This window comes from Mustelus asterias, unplaced genomic scaffold (genome assembly GCF_964213995.1).
Source record: "Mustelus asterias unplaced genomic scaffold, sMusAst1.hap1.1 HAP1_SCAFFOLD_1432, whole genome shotgun sequence".
NCBI lineage: Eukaryota > Metazoa > Chordata > Chondrichthyes > Carcharhiniformes > Triakidae > Mustelus > Mustelus asterias.
In genome coordinates, this window is record NW_027591377.1 from 10,394 (window position 1) to 28,276 (window position 17,883).

Here is a 17,883-nt window from a genome sequence, read left to right on the forward strand (position 1 = left end):
GGAGTAAATAGTAGTGGAAATGAACAATCTGATTTTTTTTTAGAAAAATAATTGGATGCTTAAATGATGGTGCTTAAGGCCCTTGTGGGTGGATTAAATGAGCTGAGCTAAATGGCTGTCCTCGTACATTATTGTCTTCTGCAAATGTTCTTGATTTTCTGAGTACTATGCTAATTTGTCTTGCATACAAAGCTTGGTGCTTTCTGTGGTAGACAAAATCAAGGCAGGAAAGTAATCAGTTTTACTTTATTTTTTTAAAAAACTTGATGAACGCTGCTGAAGTCTATCACTGAGGTTGTAGAAATTTTGGGTCTCTTGAGTTGGAGAAATTCAATTCCTTTTAAAAACCCAAAAATACAAATGCTGGTCATGAACAGTAGGTTAATCACCTTTGGGGAAAAAAGATAGTTCATTTCTGGAGTATTTTCCATAATCAGTTTGCAGGTCATTCAACTTGTCTCTTTAATTGGGGTATTGATTTGTTTCCCCCATATTTCCTCAGCTGTACTACAGTATTTGAATCTCAATTCTGCTGCAAGATATGCAGTTAACTTCTGTTTACAGCTGCTGACTGGATTTCCAGCATTTTCTTGGTTTGAGATTTGGGAATATTGGAAGCCTTTGAGTGATTCCATTCTAATCTTCATCATAGAGTTGTATGTCACTTAGCGTGTACAGTATTAGTCGGAGTGTGTGACCCATTACAGATGTAGTTAGATATTTACTGAACACCTTGGATGTTGATAAACTCTCCTCATTCCTGGAGTCATTGTTAGGATGAAGGGCTTATCTTCTGATGAAAGGTGAAACAGGTTGGGCCTATATCTACGTGGAGAATGAGAGGTGATTTCACTGAAGCATTAGATCCAGTGGGACTTCGATAGGGTGGATACCATGTGGATGTTTCCACTTGTGGGAGAGACTAGAACTAAAGGACACAGTTCAAGAATAAGATGTATATAAGATAGAGATTAAAAATCTTTTCTCTCAAAGGATGTTGTGGGAGGCTAGGGAGGAAATTGCGGGTCCCGTAGCAGAGATATTTGAATCATCGATAGTCACGGGTGAGGTGCCTGAAGATTGGAGAGTGGAAAATGTTGTGCCTTTGTTTAAAAAGGGCTGCAGAGAAAAGCCTGGCAACTACAGGCCAGTTAGCCTCACATCTGTGGTGGGAAAGTTGTTGGAAGGTATTTTGAGAGACAGGATCTACAGGCATTTAGAGATGCAAGGACTGATTAGGGACAGTCAGCATGGCTTTGTGAGTGGAAAATCATGTCTCACAAATTTGATTGAGTTTTTTGAAGGGGTAACCAAGAAGGTAGATGTGGGCAGTGCAGTTGATGTTGTCTACATGGACTTTAGCAAGGCCTTTGACGAGGTACCGCATGGTAGGTTGTTGCATAAAGTTAAATCTCACCGGATCCAGGGTGAGATATCTAAATGGATACAAAATTGGCTTCTTGGCAGAAGCCAGAGGGTGGTTGTAGAGAGTTTCTTTTCAAACTGGAGATCTGTGACCAGCGGTGTGCCTCAGGGATCAGTGCTGGGCCCACTGTTATTTGACATTTATATTAATGATTTGGATGAGAATATAGAAGGCATGGTTAGTAAGTTTGCAGGTGACACCAAGATTGGTGGCATGGTGGACAGTGAGGAATATCTCCAGTTGCAGCGGGATCTTGATCAATTGGGCCAGTGGGCTGGCGAATGGCAGATGGAGTTTAATTTAGATAAATGCGAGGTGATGCATTTTGGTAGATTGAACCAGGGCAAGACTTAGTCAGTTAATGGTAGGGCGTTGGGGAGAGTTACAGAACAAAGTGATCTAGGGGTACATGTTCATAGCTCCTTGAAAGTGGAATCACAGGTGGACAGAGTGGTGAAGAAGGCATTTGGCATGCTTGGTTTCATCGGTCAGAACATTGAATACAGGAGTCGGGATGTCTTGTTGAAGTTGTACAAGACATTGGTAAGGCCACACTTGGAATACTGTGTGTAATTCTGGTCACCCTATTATAGAAAGGAAATTATTAAACTAGAAAGAGTGCAGAAAAGATTTACTAGGATGCTACCAGGACTTGGTGGATTGAGTTATAAGGAGAGGCTGAATAGACTGGGACTTTTTTCTCTGGAGCGTAGGAGGCTGAGGGGTGACCTTATAGAGGTCTATAAAATAATGAGGGGCAAGGTAGATAGTCAATATATTTTCCCAAAGACAGGGGAGTCTAAAACTAGAGGGCATAGGTTTAAGGTGAGGGGAGAAATACAAAAGTGTCCAGAGGTGCAATCTTTTCACACACAGGGTGGTGAGTGTCTGGAACAAGCTGCCAGAGGTAGTAGTAGAGGCGGGTACAATTTTATCTTTTAAAAAACATTTAGATAGTTACATGGGTATGATGGGTATAGAGGGATATGGGCTAAATGCGGGCAATTGGGATTAGCTTTGGGATTTTTTTTTTAAAAAGATAAGGGCGGCATGGACAAGTTGGGCCGAAGGGCCTGTTTCTATGCTGTAAACCTCTGTGACTCTATTAATATGCGTAGTTTTCTTCCCCAGAAATCAGTGGAGGCTGCATCATTGAATTTATTCCAACACAGTCAGGCAGATTTTGGATAAACAAGGGAGTTCAGGGTTATGGAGAGCAGACAGGAAAATGTAGTTCAGACCATGACCAGATCAGCCATGATCTTACAAATGGCAGACAGGTTCAAAGGATTGAAGGGCCTACTCTTGCTCCGAACTCCTATGTTCAAATGTCCTAATTAATGGAGGCTTCATTGGTTACCTGGGGAAAGAGTTTGAGATGTTCTTTGACACCGGGGGAGCATTGTTAAGTTACCATCTCATTTGTCCATCCCAGGAGTCTCCCCTCACTTCCCCAAGTATGAACAGTTGGCATGTTAACACCGCAATAGATGTTGATTGCTGAATAAACCAAATCTCAGCAGGAAGTGAAAATGACAAGTATGGATCTCAGCGGCAAGAAGTCTTGTCTTGGGATTTAAAAAATTAAAAGTAAAAGGTTTATTAACAAGAAGGAAATAAAACATAAGCACACAAGATTGCAGTTACAAAGTTAAAATTAGCCTCAGTAAACATTCCCCCAAAAACTCGTTAATTGATCAGAGCCGCGAGTAAATGCCTTCTCGGCAACGTTCCTGTAGAAATCCAATCATATTACCCAGGGTAAAGCTGCTGTTGCTTTAATAAGAAATACCACATGACCTCCCAAACTCTCTCCCACTCTGTGAAAAACCAAGAAATTTCCAGAAACAATACTGCTTTTTACAGCCCAAGACTTTTCCAGCTTGACTGGGTGACTGATTCAAGCCACATCTTCTCCCAGCCCAGAGCTGTTTCCACAAGACCTTCCTCAAAGCCAACAGCATATCTCCCCACAGTCTTTGAAACTCAAATCCTTCCAAATTTGAAATCTTTCATGTTTTTATTTTGCCTTTGGTTTCGGGTCAATAATGTAATATACCCTCTTCTCTTTACCCATGTAAGATGCAAAATGTTACTTGCTACTTCTGATTTCCTTTTGATATTCAAACAAACTTGCGACTTATCCAACCTATTTACTTGTACCCCAAACACACCATAATATCCCATTACCAGTGCAAAAACATAACACTTCTTCCCTGTCATGTTTTAACCTCAGGAAGAGTTTTAACAACACCAGGTTAAAGTCCAACAGGTTTATTTGGTAGCAAATGCCATTAGCTTTCGGAGCAGTGCTCCTTCGTCATATGGAGTCAAAATCCACTCCATTTCCACTCCATCTGACGAAGGAGCAGCGCTCCGAAAGCTAATGGCATTTGCTACCAAATAAACCTGTTGGACTTTAACCTGGTGTTGTTAAAACTCTTACTGTGTTTACCCCAGTCCAACGCCGGCATCTCCACATCATGTTTTAAGCTCCCAGACAACCTGTCTCTAGTAATCTTGCCTCAGCTTGATTAGTCATTTACGCTCCATCCACACAGATTCATCCACACAAAAAGCCTTCTTCATAGAACAACACAATATTCCCCAAAAATATTACAATAAAATAACATCCATTCTCTCAAACCGCATCCATGACACAAAATTGCATGTACAACACAAAAATGAAATAACCGTAGAATTAGTCACTTAAGTCAGCCTTGCCTCTCTTGCCTCAGAGTTAATAAGGTGTGGATGTCATCCCAGAGACTAATTTCATACATTACAAGAGGACATTTCACATACACAGTTAGAACCATAGAATCCCATCAGCAGCAGAAAGCCATTTGGCTCATCGACTCTGCATCGACTCTCCGAAAGAGCATCTTACCCAGGCCCACCCCACCCGTGCTATTCCCATAACCTGCGCTTTTTACCATGACTCATCCCCCTAACCTGCACATCTTTGACACTAAGGGACAATTCAGCATAGCCAATCTACCTAACCTGCATATTTTTGGACTGTGGTTAACACTGCTGTCTCACAGCGCCAGGCACCCAAGTTCAATTCCAGCCTTGTGTGACTGTGTGGAGTTTGCACATGCTCCCCGTGTCTGCATGGGTTTCTTCCCACAGTCCAAAGGTGTGGGTTAGGTGGATTAGCTATGGTAAATGTGCAAGGTTATGGGAATGGCATGGAGCAGAAGGCTTGGATGGGATGCTCTCTCAGAGTTGGAGTAGACTCAATGCACCAGATGGCCTCTTTCTGCACTGCAGGAATTCTACGGTTAGCTACAAAACAATTTCATAAGTCTTTGAGGCTTCAGATAAATACAAATTCTTTCTTCACCGCACAATTTGGCATTAGTTTCCCTGTGACAAAATAGAAATCTCAAAGAGGAAATGTCCAATAAGCCTGTCCATTTTGCATTGGCTAACCCTGCTGGCCATGCAGTGTTGCTTATTGGATGAGCATTTGCATGTATTTCTTGAGCTCATTGATACTTCTGTTTGTGTATAATTTCTTCCCAAATTCTTTTGCCTTTTGGACACATGCTACATCATCATTTCTTTGTATGTGAACCTTCCACCATAATGAACTAGTTGCCTGAAACAGTTGTGTCCTTTATATCAATAACATTGAAAACATAATCGGGTCACCCATGATGCATATTGGCATTGAGATGCTGTTTTGGAATCATTTGTCCAGTGACTAAATGGTTTGTAAAAGTGATGGTTGCTGCCTCAACCTCACTTCTCCCCCTCGCTTCTTCCTCTCGCCCCCAGTTTCCATTCAATAATTCTAATGGAACAGTTGAGGTTACAGATGGGTACTAAACTTTTTATAAGCATTTACTTATTGTAGCTATTTACATGACATTTAGTAATCCATTTACAGTGAGTAATTTGATTAAGAAAAAATTAGCTTGGTTAGTTCTCATGATCAATCTATTGTGTGAATTGTGCAGCTGATAGTGAGTACTCAGCAAGTCAGTGAGTATGAGAGTAGGAAAGACTCAAACCAACTTATCTGCATTCATAGAGTCATAGAATCCGTACTGTGCAGAAAGAGGCCATCCGGCCCATCAAGTCGGCACTGACTCTCTGAAGAGTAACTTAACAGAGACAGAGTAACTTAGCCAGGCTCCCTCCCGCACCCTATTCCCATAACGCCACACATTCACCATGGCTAATCCATCTAACCCACACATCTTTGGACACTTGGGGGCCATTTAGCATGGGCCAATCCACCTAACCAACACTTCTTTGGACTGTGGGAGCAAACCGGAGCACCCAGAGGAAACTCACGCAGACACAGGGAGAATGGGCAAACTCCATGCAGTCACCCAAGGCCGGAATTGAACCCTGTTCTGTTGACAGTACTTCACATCATATTCTTATTCCTGATTTTGCTTTTAAGTATGGGAGAATAATGCTTTCGATCCAAAGTAAAATGAAATATGACATTGCATTAGCTGATAGAATATGATAGCAGTTGTCATTGAGCTGGCTAGCTGTCATCACGCTATATTATGGTTGTGGATGTCTAAGTGCACAGGATAATGATTGAGACAAGTGGGTTATTGGTTAAGTAAACACACAAACAAAATCTATTATGGTTTTTCTGCTGGGTGACCTGGATAGGTATGTTTTAACCTTGCCTGTTCTACCCTTGCACCAAATAATTTAAAGTACAGGTATAAAAATGGCTTGTGTTTTTATGAAACTTCCATTTGTTCGAATATTGTTCTATTGAGCTCCTTAAGTGAGCAATATCTACAACAGCACAGAAATGATTCCGAGTCTAGAATCCACAGCCAATCAGTCTTTTCTGTCAGCCGGGCTTCATCTTTCCTTATATTAGTGGCTTGGTTTCCCCATCATCTTTCGATGCCACTTCCTCTTTCTTCTCCTGCAGAGGTTTGACTTCCTCCAGTGCGACGTTGGTTTCCCCTGGTTCGCCTGGCAGTTGGCTGGGACCACTGGACCAGAGACTGGCTCCTTTGGCAAAGTCAGAGTTGCTTCTTTTCGGCTGCTTTTTTAGCCTGGCTTTGAGAATCGACACCTGATAGGCCAAGGCAATTGTTGATACCAGTAGTACCGTACAGAAGACTATTAGTATACCTATTATGATTAAGTAAATCAAAATTTCTCTGCCTTTTGTTCCGTGCATTGAAAGAGAGTGCCCACTGTTTGTTGTAGGAAAAGGAATTGTGCTAATAATATTTTTGGTGGTTATTGAAAGAGGATCAGGAGCCTTAGTAACGTATTCTTCAGTCGTTAGAACAGGACCCCCGATCAAAGAAGCAGAATCAGGGCCCTCAGTAACATATTCTTCCTCAGTCGTTAGAGCAGGGTCGGGGCCCTCAGTAACATATTCTTCCTCAGTCGTTAGAGCAGGGTCGGGGCCCTCAGTAACATATTCTTCCTCAGTCGTTAGAGCAGGGTCGGGGCCCTCAGTAACATATTCTTCCTCTGTTGTTAGAGCAGGGTCGGGGCCCTCAGTAACGTATTCTTCCTCTGTCGTTAGAGCAGGGTCGGGGCCCTCAGTAACATATTCTTCCTCTGTCGTTAGAGCAGGGTCGGGGCCCTCAGTAACATATTCTTCCTCAGTCGTTAGAGCAGGGTCGGGGCCCTCAGTAACATATTCTTCCTCTGTTTTTAGAGCAGGGTCGGGGCCCTCAGTAACATATTCTTCCTCTGTTGTTAGAGCAGGGTCGGGGCCGTCAGTAACATATTCTTCCTCTGTTGTTAGAGCAGAATTGAGGCCCTTAGTAATGTATTCTTTCTCTGTCGTTAGAGCAGGGTCGGGGCCCTCAGTAACATATTCTTCCTCTGTTGTTAGAGCAGAATTGAGGCCCTTAGTAATGTATTCTTTCTCTGTCGTTAGAGCAGGGCCGGGGCCGTCAGTAATGTATTCTTCCTCAGTTGTTTGATCAGGGCCCTCAGTAACACTTTTTCCCTTGTTCATTGGAACAATTGACATGCCATTGACCTTAATTTGAGCAGATAGCAGAGACAGGATTACAGCTTCCACCAAGAAAAGTTTTGTTATGCGTTGACTCATTTTTCCTGGGTCTTCACCTGTTAGTGAATCATATAAAAAAAAGTTGTGATTAGTATTTGTATGTTTCATTCCAAAGCGCCAGAATAGAAGAACAAAAAAATCAGTTGTCAGACTTGGAATTTTTTTTCCTTTAGTTACTCTCTATCTGTACTGATTATGCAACGTGTGCTGGAATTAGCAAAATGCCCATTTTTTAAAAATCTATTTTAAAAGCTTTTCCCGTACAGCCCTACTCCAATGGTTCTAAACTTGTGGCTCGATATGGCAGTTCTGTGAATTGAATAGACTTTTATGTTTGGACTTGAATAGATTGACTCTATCCAGTAATTGCATGGAAAATGACATATTGCTGAGAGCCTGAAGGGGTACTCCCTTTTGCATACTCGATGCTTCCACTCAAGATTGTCAGTCATGACTAGGGTGCAAGTGCATTGTCCAAGTGGCTAGAGTGCTGATCTAAAAATTTTGAGCAATGATTCACCTGGCACCGATGAAAGTCTGGACCAGTTTTCACCCAGCTCACCAAACTCTGAGGCAAAATATGTCCGCTCACAAAGATCAGGTACTCCCCACGCATCACAACACTGTGACCTTCCTGGTTAATCTGGCTCAGTCACGCATTGAATGAACTCCCAAGTCATTGCAAAGCCTAAGGGGCAACATTCTAATGCACATGTGGTTGAAAAGGTCTTGGTTCTTGTACGTTATGGCAGGCTCATGTGCCGAATTGTTGAACCATAATCTCCTCTTAACATGCTCATGGACTCTATTTCATGTTCCAAGAGGGTTGAGGTGTGATTTGGAGGGGTATTTGCAGGTGGTGGTGCTCCCATGCATGTGTTGCCACTGTCCTTTTTGTCGATAGAGGCCATGGCTTTGGAAGGTGCTGTTGAAGGACCCTTGGTAAGTTGCCGCAATGCATCGTGTGCACAGCTGCCCATTGTGCACTGGTCGTGGCGGGAATGAATGTTTACGGTCATGGGACCCTGGAGCTCTCTCCCTAATAGCACTGTGGGTATACTTGCACCACATAAATCTCAGTGGTTCAAGTAGTTGACACCATCACCTCGCAAAAAGAATTAGGGGTGGCCAATAAATACTAGCCTTGCAAGCAATGCTCTCATCCCGTAGAATAATAAAGAAAACAAAAAATCTGCTCTGTGCAATACCAACCTTATGGGATCTTCCAGCCTGTAAAGAACCACTTTATGTTCTTTCCTGATTTTTTTTTTCCCTCCTTTTCTTCAGGCTGTGATATCTTTCACAGGCTTCATTGTCGAGGACATTGCTCATGCGACTATTCTTGTGCTGAGGACAGCGAATGCCAGCAAGTTATTTGATCATGCATCCCAATCATACCCAATATTATCACGAGTTCAATTGCCTTCGGGGATCAATAGATGGTGACATAACCTGAAGGCTGTAGATAACTTTACCAATCTTCAAAGTGCAACCTCCAGAAATGTCTGCGTTGAGAGCAAGATGGTAAAAAGAATTGCCAGATCAAGATCTGTATTTGCTTTATTCACACAAAAGAAAAAAGCAGAAAGAAGCATCGTACTTGCAGTAGAACTTGCTGTGTACAAGGTTGTAGTCGTATCTACCCTCTATGGACTCCAGAGTAGTAGTTGGACAGGTTCCACATGAGATGCAATGAGAAAATCATGGGCATCAAATGGGAGGATGAAGTTCTCAATTGAGATTCTTCAAAGAACCAAAATGCCTGGAGTTGAACGACTCATCAGAACTGGGCCCAGATGTATTTGTTGTGTTATACAGCTGGCTGATAAAATCTCCTAAGTTGGTCATGTATCCACAAGTTAAACTTGGATGCTGCCTGTGAGGTAGGGTGAGATTAGGACTGCTTTAGCAAGAATCTCAGGAGATGTGGCCACGGACTAGGAAAAAAGTGCACAAGAAGATAACGACCTAGAAAGTAGTTTCGGATAGTGCCATCGTTTCCTTTAAACAGCGACGAATACAGGCAGCTCAGAGCAACAGGTAAGCTGGAAAGACTGGGCAGTCCAAACAAAGTCAGATAGTTCAACCTTGGCTGAACTGTGGAAAGCCATGCATGTCTGCAGTCTGGTTCCACAGCCTTGTTAAAATGCACAGCAGCTGACTCTGTGCACACAAAGTATGTACAGCAACTGAGGAACTGTAAAAGTATGAGTGCAACTGAGGAACTGAGTGCATACCTGAGAGTTTGGAATTGGTTCTTATTCTGCTGCAAGGACAGGGGCTAGCTGTTGAGTATCTAGTAAATGGTTAAGGTCTGTTCCAGTCCTAATGTTTAAAATAGCTGGTGGCAAAGCTAACGAAACAGATAAAAGGCAACATAAATAAGTGAATAGTGTAATTAAGTAATTAATTAAAACACATTAAAGATGGCAGGAAAGGTGATATGTCAAGCTCCTCTAGCTTCGGTACAGAGTAATTGAACTGGAGATTGAGCATCAGGCACTGCAACACATCAGGGAGGGGGAAAGTTATCTGGATGCTTTACACTAAGGCACAGTCACATCACTTAGGATTGGGTGTTCTGATTTGGTCAAAGAGAGTAGGGTGTTACTGCGAGTGAGGCAGGTAGGGGTACCCAGGGAGCAGGAGTGCATCTGCAATTGTCCAATAGGTTTGAGGTTCTCGGCTTGTTGGATGAGAGTGGAGGCTGCAAGGTGGATGTGCAAACTGACCCATGGCGTTGTGTTAGAGGAAGCCATTCAAGCAAGGGCAGCAAAAAAGAATGCCGTGATAGCAGGGGACAGTATAGTGAGGGGGATTTACAGCAAAGAGCAAGAGTCCAGAAAGCTGTGGTGCTTGCCCGATGCCAGAGTTTGAGAAATCTGCTTGGGGCCGGACAAGAACTTGCACTGGGCATGGGTGGAGCCAATTGTCATTGTCCATGTCGGTACCAACGATGTAGGTAGAATGAGGAAAGAGGTCCTGTAGATTGCCACCAAATTGAAAGCAGAACTTCAAAAGTTATCTCTGGATTATTACCTGAACCACATGCAAATTGGCATAAAGTACATTGGCATTAGAGAGATGAATATGTGTCTGAAAGACTGGTGTGGGAGAAGTGGGTTCCGGTTTGTGGGGCATTGGTATCAGTGTTGGGGAAGTGGAGCTGTACCATTTGAGACAGCCTACACTTGAACCATGCTAGGACCCAGAGTTCTAGTGAGCAGCCTAACTAGGGAAGTCTAGAGGGTTTTAAATTGAATAGTGGGAGCAAGGGATCCACTGTGAGAAAATGTTGTGTAGAAATGAGGGGAGAGGGAAAGGTATTAATACGGAAAAGGATAAACAGATCATGGCAGGAAGGGACAGAGTGCACAAGTCTAAGTGTAAATCAACAGATAAGGCTCAAGTTACAAAAGTAATAAAAGGATGCACTTAAGGCTCTATATCTGAATACACACAGCATTCAAAACAAAACAGATGAACTGCCATTAATCTCTATTCGCATTAAGTGCAATCTACTCGCCATTACAGAGACATGGCTGTATGATGGCATAGATTGGGATCTGAATGTTGAACGGTTTGTCATTTTTAGGAAGGAGAGAAAGTTGGGGAAAAGGTAGATGAGTGATTCTGTTAATTAAATAAGGGTATTAGCACAATAGATAGGGATGGCCTAAGTTAAGGAAATCAGGATATAGGACCGGTTTGAGTAGAGATGAGGAATAATGAAGGCAAGCTGTCACTTGTGCGAGTGATGAAAAGCCCCTTAACAGTAATCACATGGAAGGACTGGTTATCGAAGAAGAACCAGGGAGTGCTTATTAGAAAGATATAGCGATTATCAATGGAGGTTTCAATCTACAGATAGACTGGAATAATCCGGGCAAAGGTCGCAGAGATAACAAATTCATGGAATGTTTTCTGGATAGTTTTCTTAGTTTAGCACATTCTGTGGCCAACCAGTGAGCAGGTTATACTGGGGTGAGGAGTGGGCCTAAGATTAGTTTTTTAAACTTAAATAAGAGCAATTATGAGGGCTTGAAAACGAGATAGTGAAAGTGAACTGGCATTTTAGGTTAAGAGAGGTCAATAATGATGCAACGGAAGTCATTTTAAGGGAACGCGAATACACAAAATAGATACACTCCCAAAGAGGAAAAATCCCTAAGGGGGTGGGGGTGCTACCATCTGTGGTGAACTTAAAAAGAAGTTAAATATCAAACTTGAAGTAAAAGCACAAAGTCAGGTGGTAGGTCAGAAGATTGAACAGAACATGAAAAAATGGAAAGAAATGAAATGAAAATTAACATCCAGGAATGACTTTGATCATCTGCTTTTTAATTTAGTGCAGAGTGACTAAAATATTAATGAGGGAAAAATTAGAGTGCAAGAGAAAGCTGGCTAGAAATATGAAAATTGAATGCCTACAGGTATTTAAAAAAAAGGCAGCAAAGTGTAGGCCCAATAGAAAATGAGTCGGGAGTTTTTTAAATTTATTACCGGGCTGTGGGTGTCACTGGCTGGGCCAGCATTTATTGCCCATCCCTAATTATCCTTGAACTGCATCGTTTGCGAGGCCATTTCAACGGGCATTTAAGAGTCAACCAGTTGTTGCTGTGGATCTGGAGTCACACACAAGCCAGACCAGATAACGATGGCAGATTTCCTTCTCTAAAGGGCACTAATGAGCTAGATGGGCTTTTACAACAGTCGAGAGTGTTTTCATGATCATTATTAGATTTTTAATTCCAGATTTTTAAAATTGATTTCAAATTTCTCCATCTGCTGTGATGGGATTCGACCCCAGACCCCCGGATCATTACCCTGGGTCTCTGAAATACTGATCCAGTGATAATGTCACTACACCACTGCCTCCCTCGGAAATGGCGAATAAATTGAAGAGGATAAATTTGGCGGATAAATTTGCATCAATCTTCACTGCAGAGGATACAAGTATCATTCAGGTTTGGAAAAGAGGGAGAAACTCCGAATTATAATTACTGGGGAAGTGGTACTTAGCAAATTGGAACTGTGGGTTGACAATTCCCTGGATCCTGGAGTGGTTAGTGGGATAGTTGAAGCGATGGTTTAATTTTCCATACTTCACTAGATTTGGGGAAAATTCTATTAGATTGGCAAATAGCTCATGTCCATTATGACCCTTTATTCAAAAAGAGATGGAGACAGAAAGCTATAGGCCAGTTAACAAAGTCTGCCACAGAACAATGTTAAAAGCTAGTTTTCAAGATGTTATAACAGGGCACTTAGATGAATTCAAGATAGAATCAGCATGGTGTTATGAAAAGGAAATCATGTTTAACCGATTGATTGGAGTTTTTTGAAGAAGTAACAGGTGCTGTGGATAAAAGGGTGGATGTCTTGTACTTAGATTTCCAGAAGCATTTGATAAGCTTCCTCATTAAATGTTACTGTGGAAAATAAAAGTTCACAGTGTCAGAGGTAACATTTGCATGGATAGGAGATTGGCTAACTGGCAGAAAACAGAATAGGCATAAATAGGTTATGTTCTGCCTGGCAGGATGTGATGAATGGGATGCCATACATCAATACTGGAGCCTCAACCCTTTTCATCCAAATAATTTATTTAAATTGCAGGGACCTTATGGTATGGTTGCTAAATTTGCTGATGACGTAAAGGTAGGTAAGAAAGTTAAGTTCTGAAGAGGTGATAAGGCTACAAAAGGATATAGATAGGCGAGGTGAGTGAGCAAAGATCCAGCAAATGGAGTACCATGTGGAAAAATGTGAAATTGTCCATTTTGGCAGGAAGAATGAAAAAAATCTAAATGCTCAGCAAGTGCAGAGCTCTGAGGTACAGAGGGATCTGGGTGTCCTTGTGCATGAACCGCAAAATGTTAGTATGCAGGTACAGCAAGCAATTAGCAAAGCCAATAGAATGTTATAATTTGTTGCAAGGAGAATTGAATACAAGTGTAGGGAGATTATGTTTAAGTTACACGGGGCATTGGTGAGATCACATCTCGAGTACTGTGTGTTGGTCTCATTTTAGGAAAGATATATATATATGCATTTGAAGCAGTTCAGGGAATGTTTACTAAATTAATACCTGGAGTGGGCAGGTTGTCTTACGAGGAGAGGTTGGACAGGCGAGGCTTGTAGTTTAGAAGAATAAGAGGTGGCTTGCTTGAAATGCAAGATCCTGAGGGGTCTTGACAGGGTGGATAAAGAAAGGATGTTTTCTCTTGTGGGAGAATCTAGAACTACGGGCCACCGTTTAAAAATATAGAGTTGCCCAATTAAGACGGGGATGAGAGACATTTTTTCTGAAAGCTGAGACACTTTAGAATTCTGTTCCTCAAAAATGATTGAGGTAGCATCTCGAATATCTTTAACACAAAAGTAGATTGTTGATGAGCAAGGTTATCATGGGTAGGCAGGAATGTGAAGTTGAAGTTAAAATGGATCAGCCGTGATCTTATTGAACAGCAGAGCTCAAAGTGGCTGCCTCCTCAGATAAGTATGTTTGTATGTAAGATGCAACTATCTTTGACAACAAAGAGAAACTGACAACAAGTCCATAAAGAGTTTGGCACGATCTGAATCCAATGACTGGAGGAGCACAACACAGGACTATCCAGAATTCACCGACCAGTGGAAATTTCATGTTGGTGCAGTAGTGGGTGGGATGATGTAGGAGTTTCATTGTCTGGCTGTGCTGTGTCTGATCACCCAAATGAGAAAAGTTCTCCTTTCCCTACCACTAGCAAACTTCATATCAAAGAAGACATTGTTTTTGTTAAAGTAGTGAGTTGGAAATAAAATCTACAACTCATAGAACATAGAACAGTACAGCACAGAACAGGCCCTTCGGCCCACGATGTTGTGCCGAGCTTTATCTGAAACCAATGATTACAATAAAATTTTGCATTATATTGTATATTGTATTATCTTATAAGTTGAATGCGCATGCAAAATTAAGCAGAAGTAAGAAACCTAAATCATGGTTATGGTTTATACAATGGATTCCTCGTTTAAATTATACCTGAACTTAAATGCACACAATAAATGTGAAAAATTAACAACTGGGGGTGAGTGTTAATGCAGTCTTGCGGGCATTCTGACAGCTTACATCCCAGCTGGTGTACTGACTCACTATCTTAGTTTCCCAGACCATGATGGACATTCAAGAGCTGGTACATACATGCACAACAATGATGATGTAGCTAAACAATGTTTATGCTTCTTCCCTTGATTTCCCTATCGGAAGAAATGCAAGGGTGAGATCAGCTAATCTCTTCAGAACAAGGTGGAGTCACCTAGTTATTGATGTTCATGGAGAACAATCATTGGAGTTTTTGAGGGCTTGCAAGTAGACAATGCATACTTGTGGTCAGGCGGGTGTTTTGGGGTAGACAAGCTCAAAAAGGGAGTGCTTTAAAAAAATGCCGTTGGAATGAAAACTGGGCTTTAATATTGTCCCAAAAAGCAGCCAAGCTATTTATTTCCCTATTTTTGCTCCAATTGTTCCCCTTCTGAAACTACATGTTCTGTGATTAGCTATTCAGGAGGCAACAGCAAGCTCTTGGGGTAAACTATCCTTGTTTTTTTTCTCTCCTTCACAAACCTCCAGTTCTCCAAAATTTTGCAGTGCCTGTTCTAATATTAAATGGTTGGGAACAGGAAATTTTCTGAACAATTGAAAAAAACTTGTGTTTAAAAACTGCCAAAAACCTTTGAAGTGTTCAGATTTTTGGGGAGAGTAAAGTTCTGCAATATTCAATTAAATTGTCAAAAATCCTTCAAACACTGAGATATTGATGTTTGCAGGTGATTTAAAAATACTCGTTCTTTGCTGAATCAAAGGTTTGGCTGTGAGAATAATGCAGCAGTGATAATAAATCCAGAGAAAAGTAACAGCTATATCCTACCTCCAGCAACTCCTGATCCACTCAACTTTCTTCTAACCAGTTTAGGTGAAGTGTACTCCAAAGCCAGGAGATTTTGCCCAGTTGTTTTTCAGCCAAGTGACTTTTGATGGAGCAGATTATGACTGATAAACACTTTGCCCAATCCCCTCTCTACATTGCACCATATGACACTGGTGACGTTGATGGGGCACACAAGATTAACACATTTCCTACTCCGTGCATTCAGCGTCTAAAAAGAGCTCCGAGGCATTTTTGAAAATAACTTCAAAAACGTTGGCTTGAAGAGAAAAACCCCTGCATGAGCGACAGGAAGTTTTTTTTGTGCGTTTAGGGAGGAGTGGCAAAGAAAATAAAAATAGAAAATGCTGCAAGTGTGCAAAACGTTAAGCAAAAGCAAGATGAGTCATTAGTTTTGAGTCTCGGGCGTTTGCCAGAATGGAAATTGTAGGAAATGACAGCCGTGTATGACAAGAACCCCGTGTATCATGGCTTCAGTTCGGACCCCGTGGTTGACGTCCAGAAGGGGTGGGGGGGGCAAAATCAGATCTAGTCTTCTCACCTTTGCCGATGACTAGATTTAACCAACATGCAAAACAAAATCATGAATATGTATCAATTCAAGAAAGTTAATCGCTTCCGGTAAAATTGAAATGGTCTTCGTGACTGCAGCTATATAATTCAGCCCAATGTTACTGCATGGTTTTAATGGAGTACCAGATTGGGAATTCTCTGGAAAACCTCTCAAAATCTGTCTACTGGTTATGATTTTCTTAAAAATTAACTTCCATTAAAATTACATAGAAGCTAGAAGCAGGAGTAGGCCATTCGGCCCTTCAAGTCTGCTCCACCATTCATTTTGATCATGGCTGATCATCGAATTCAATATCCTGATCACCCCCCCCCCCCCCCCCCTTTCCTCCCACATCCCTTAGCCCCAAGAGCTATATCTAATTTCTTCATGAAATTAGACAATGTTTTGGCCTCAACTACTTTCTGTGGTAGTGAATTCCACACATTCACCACCCTCTGGGTGAAGAAATTTCTCCTCACCTCAGTTCTAAAAGGTTTACCCCTTATCCTCAAGGTATGACCCCTAGTTTATGTTAGAATTTTTTTTTTAATCCATTTGCAAGTTGGGAAAGACTTGGGTCTTTTATTTTATTCTCTGGATGTGTGTTATAGAAGATCATAGAAATCATAGAAACCCTACAGTGCAGAAGGAGGCCATTCGGCCCATCGAGTCTGCACCGACCACAATCCCACCCAGGCCCTACCCTGACATATTTACCTTCTAATCCCTCTAACCTATGCATCCCAGGACTCTAAGGTGCAATTTTTAACCTGACCAATCAAACTAACCCGCACATCTTTGGACTGTTTCAGACAAGGGAAGCATTTATTGCCATGTCTAATCACCCTTGCACTAGTGAGTGGCTTGTTCGTCCATTTAAGTGGGCAGTTAGGATGCAACCTTATAGGTGGCATTTAGAGTCACAGAACGAAGACTTGATAAGGACTGCAGCTTTCCTCCCTCGAAGGATGGGTTTTTTTGAACAATTAGACTGTTTCATGATCAATATTAATGAGACTAACATTTCATTCTAGATTTATTAATTGATTGAAATTAAATTTCCCCAGCTGGTGAAATTTGAATTCTTGTCCATGGAACATTGCTCCAGGTCCCTGGATTTACAAGTTCATTACACACATTCCGACAGCTTCCTCAAGGTCAAAGCCTGTGGCGCTTCACAAACCCAAGGCCATTCAGAATACAAATTTAAGATAAAGAATCCAACAGTCATTTGGTAGTGCAGAACATGAGTACTGTTGAAGAAAGAGATCTGTCGAAGCTTTTCATCTGACACTCACCAGGACACTTGGCAAGAATACTAGTATAAGGGGAAACAATTTGTGCTGTGTGAGAACAGAATGCTGAATAGTTGACAAGTGGACTCTTATTGGTAAAGGTGTTGCAATGGATAATCAGGGTCAATCTGTCTGTTTTAAATTCCAGATGATGCTTGGCAGTTATCTGTCAGTCACCATCAACCAGTGCATTCCCCATTGCAATGATCATTTATGTCTGGGCGCAGCTCCTTAATATCTTGCACTGACAGCAAATGTGTTTTACTGCTCTCAAATTGTGAGCTTGCAGTTCAACAATGATGAATCATATTGATTCATCTGTTTTTAAAACGCATGTTAATGTGATTTTTTTTTTTGTCTGACGTCTCCGAGTGGCCTTTAGAAGAGGAATAGTTCCTATCTTCAGGATGTTGGTTAATTTTTGAAGGTATCTTGGTGCACCTCTGTCCTGGTACAGCACTTGTAGACTATATGTAATGGTCAAAATATATATTCAAACTGTGTACCACTGCCAGTGCTTAACAGTGCAAGCAAGACTCATTGTAAGAGATGATCTCACCACCTTAGTTCGCACGTTGTCAATGCAAAACCCAGAGCGACTTCCTGTGTAACCTTATTTTAGAGATCAAAAAATAATTGACAATGTAATT

The 17,883-nt window shown here is 41.6% G+C and overlaps 2 protein-coding genes across 2 annotated transcripts in view; one reads left to right on the top strand and one right to left on the bottom strand.

Annotated features, from left to right (window-relative positions):
• Positions 1–3,061: 3,061 nt before the first annotated feature.
• Positions 3,062–15,475, bottom strand: LOC144488276 (uncharacterized). The gene is made up of 2 exons (XM_078206319.1): positions 15,368–15,475; positions 3,062–7,510 (listed from the first exon to the last, which is right to left on the bottom strand). Exon 2 carries the CDS (start codon positions 7,491–7,493, stop codon positions 6,282–6,284), a length of 1,212 nt encoding a protein of 403 aa, XP_078062445.1. The 5' UTR covers positions 7,494–7,510; positions 15,368–15,475; the 3' UTR covers positions 3,062–6,281.
• The window catches only part of LOC144488275 (neurofibromin-like), a gene marked incomplete at its 3' end in the record, with an annotated part of 72,997 nt that continues 63,477 nt past the window's right edge, over positions 8,364–17,883 (top strand). The window contains exons 1-2 of the mRNA XM_078206318.1: positions 8,364–8,396; positions 8,742–8,896. Coding sequence (XP_078062444.1) covers positions 8,364–8,396; positions 8,742–8,896 — 188 coding nt within the window. The remainder of the gene's footprint in view (positions 8,397–8,741; positions 8,897–17,883) is intronic.

Coding starts and splice junctions, on each gene's coding strand:
- LOC144488276 (XM_078206319.1), bottom strand. CDS start 7,493: ATGAGTCAACGCATAACAAAACTTTTCTTGGTGGAAGCTGTAATCCTG.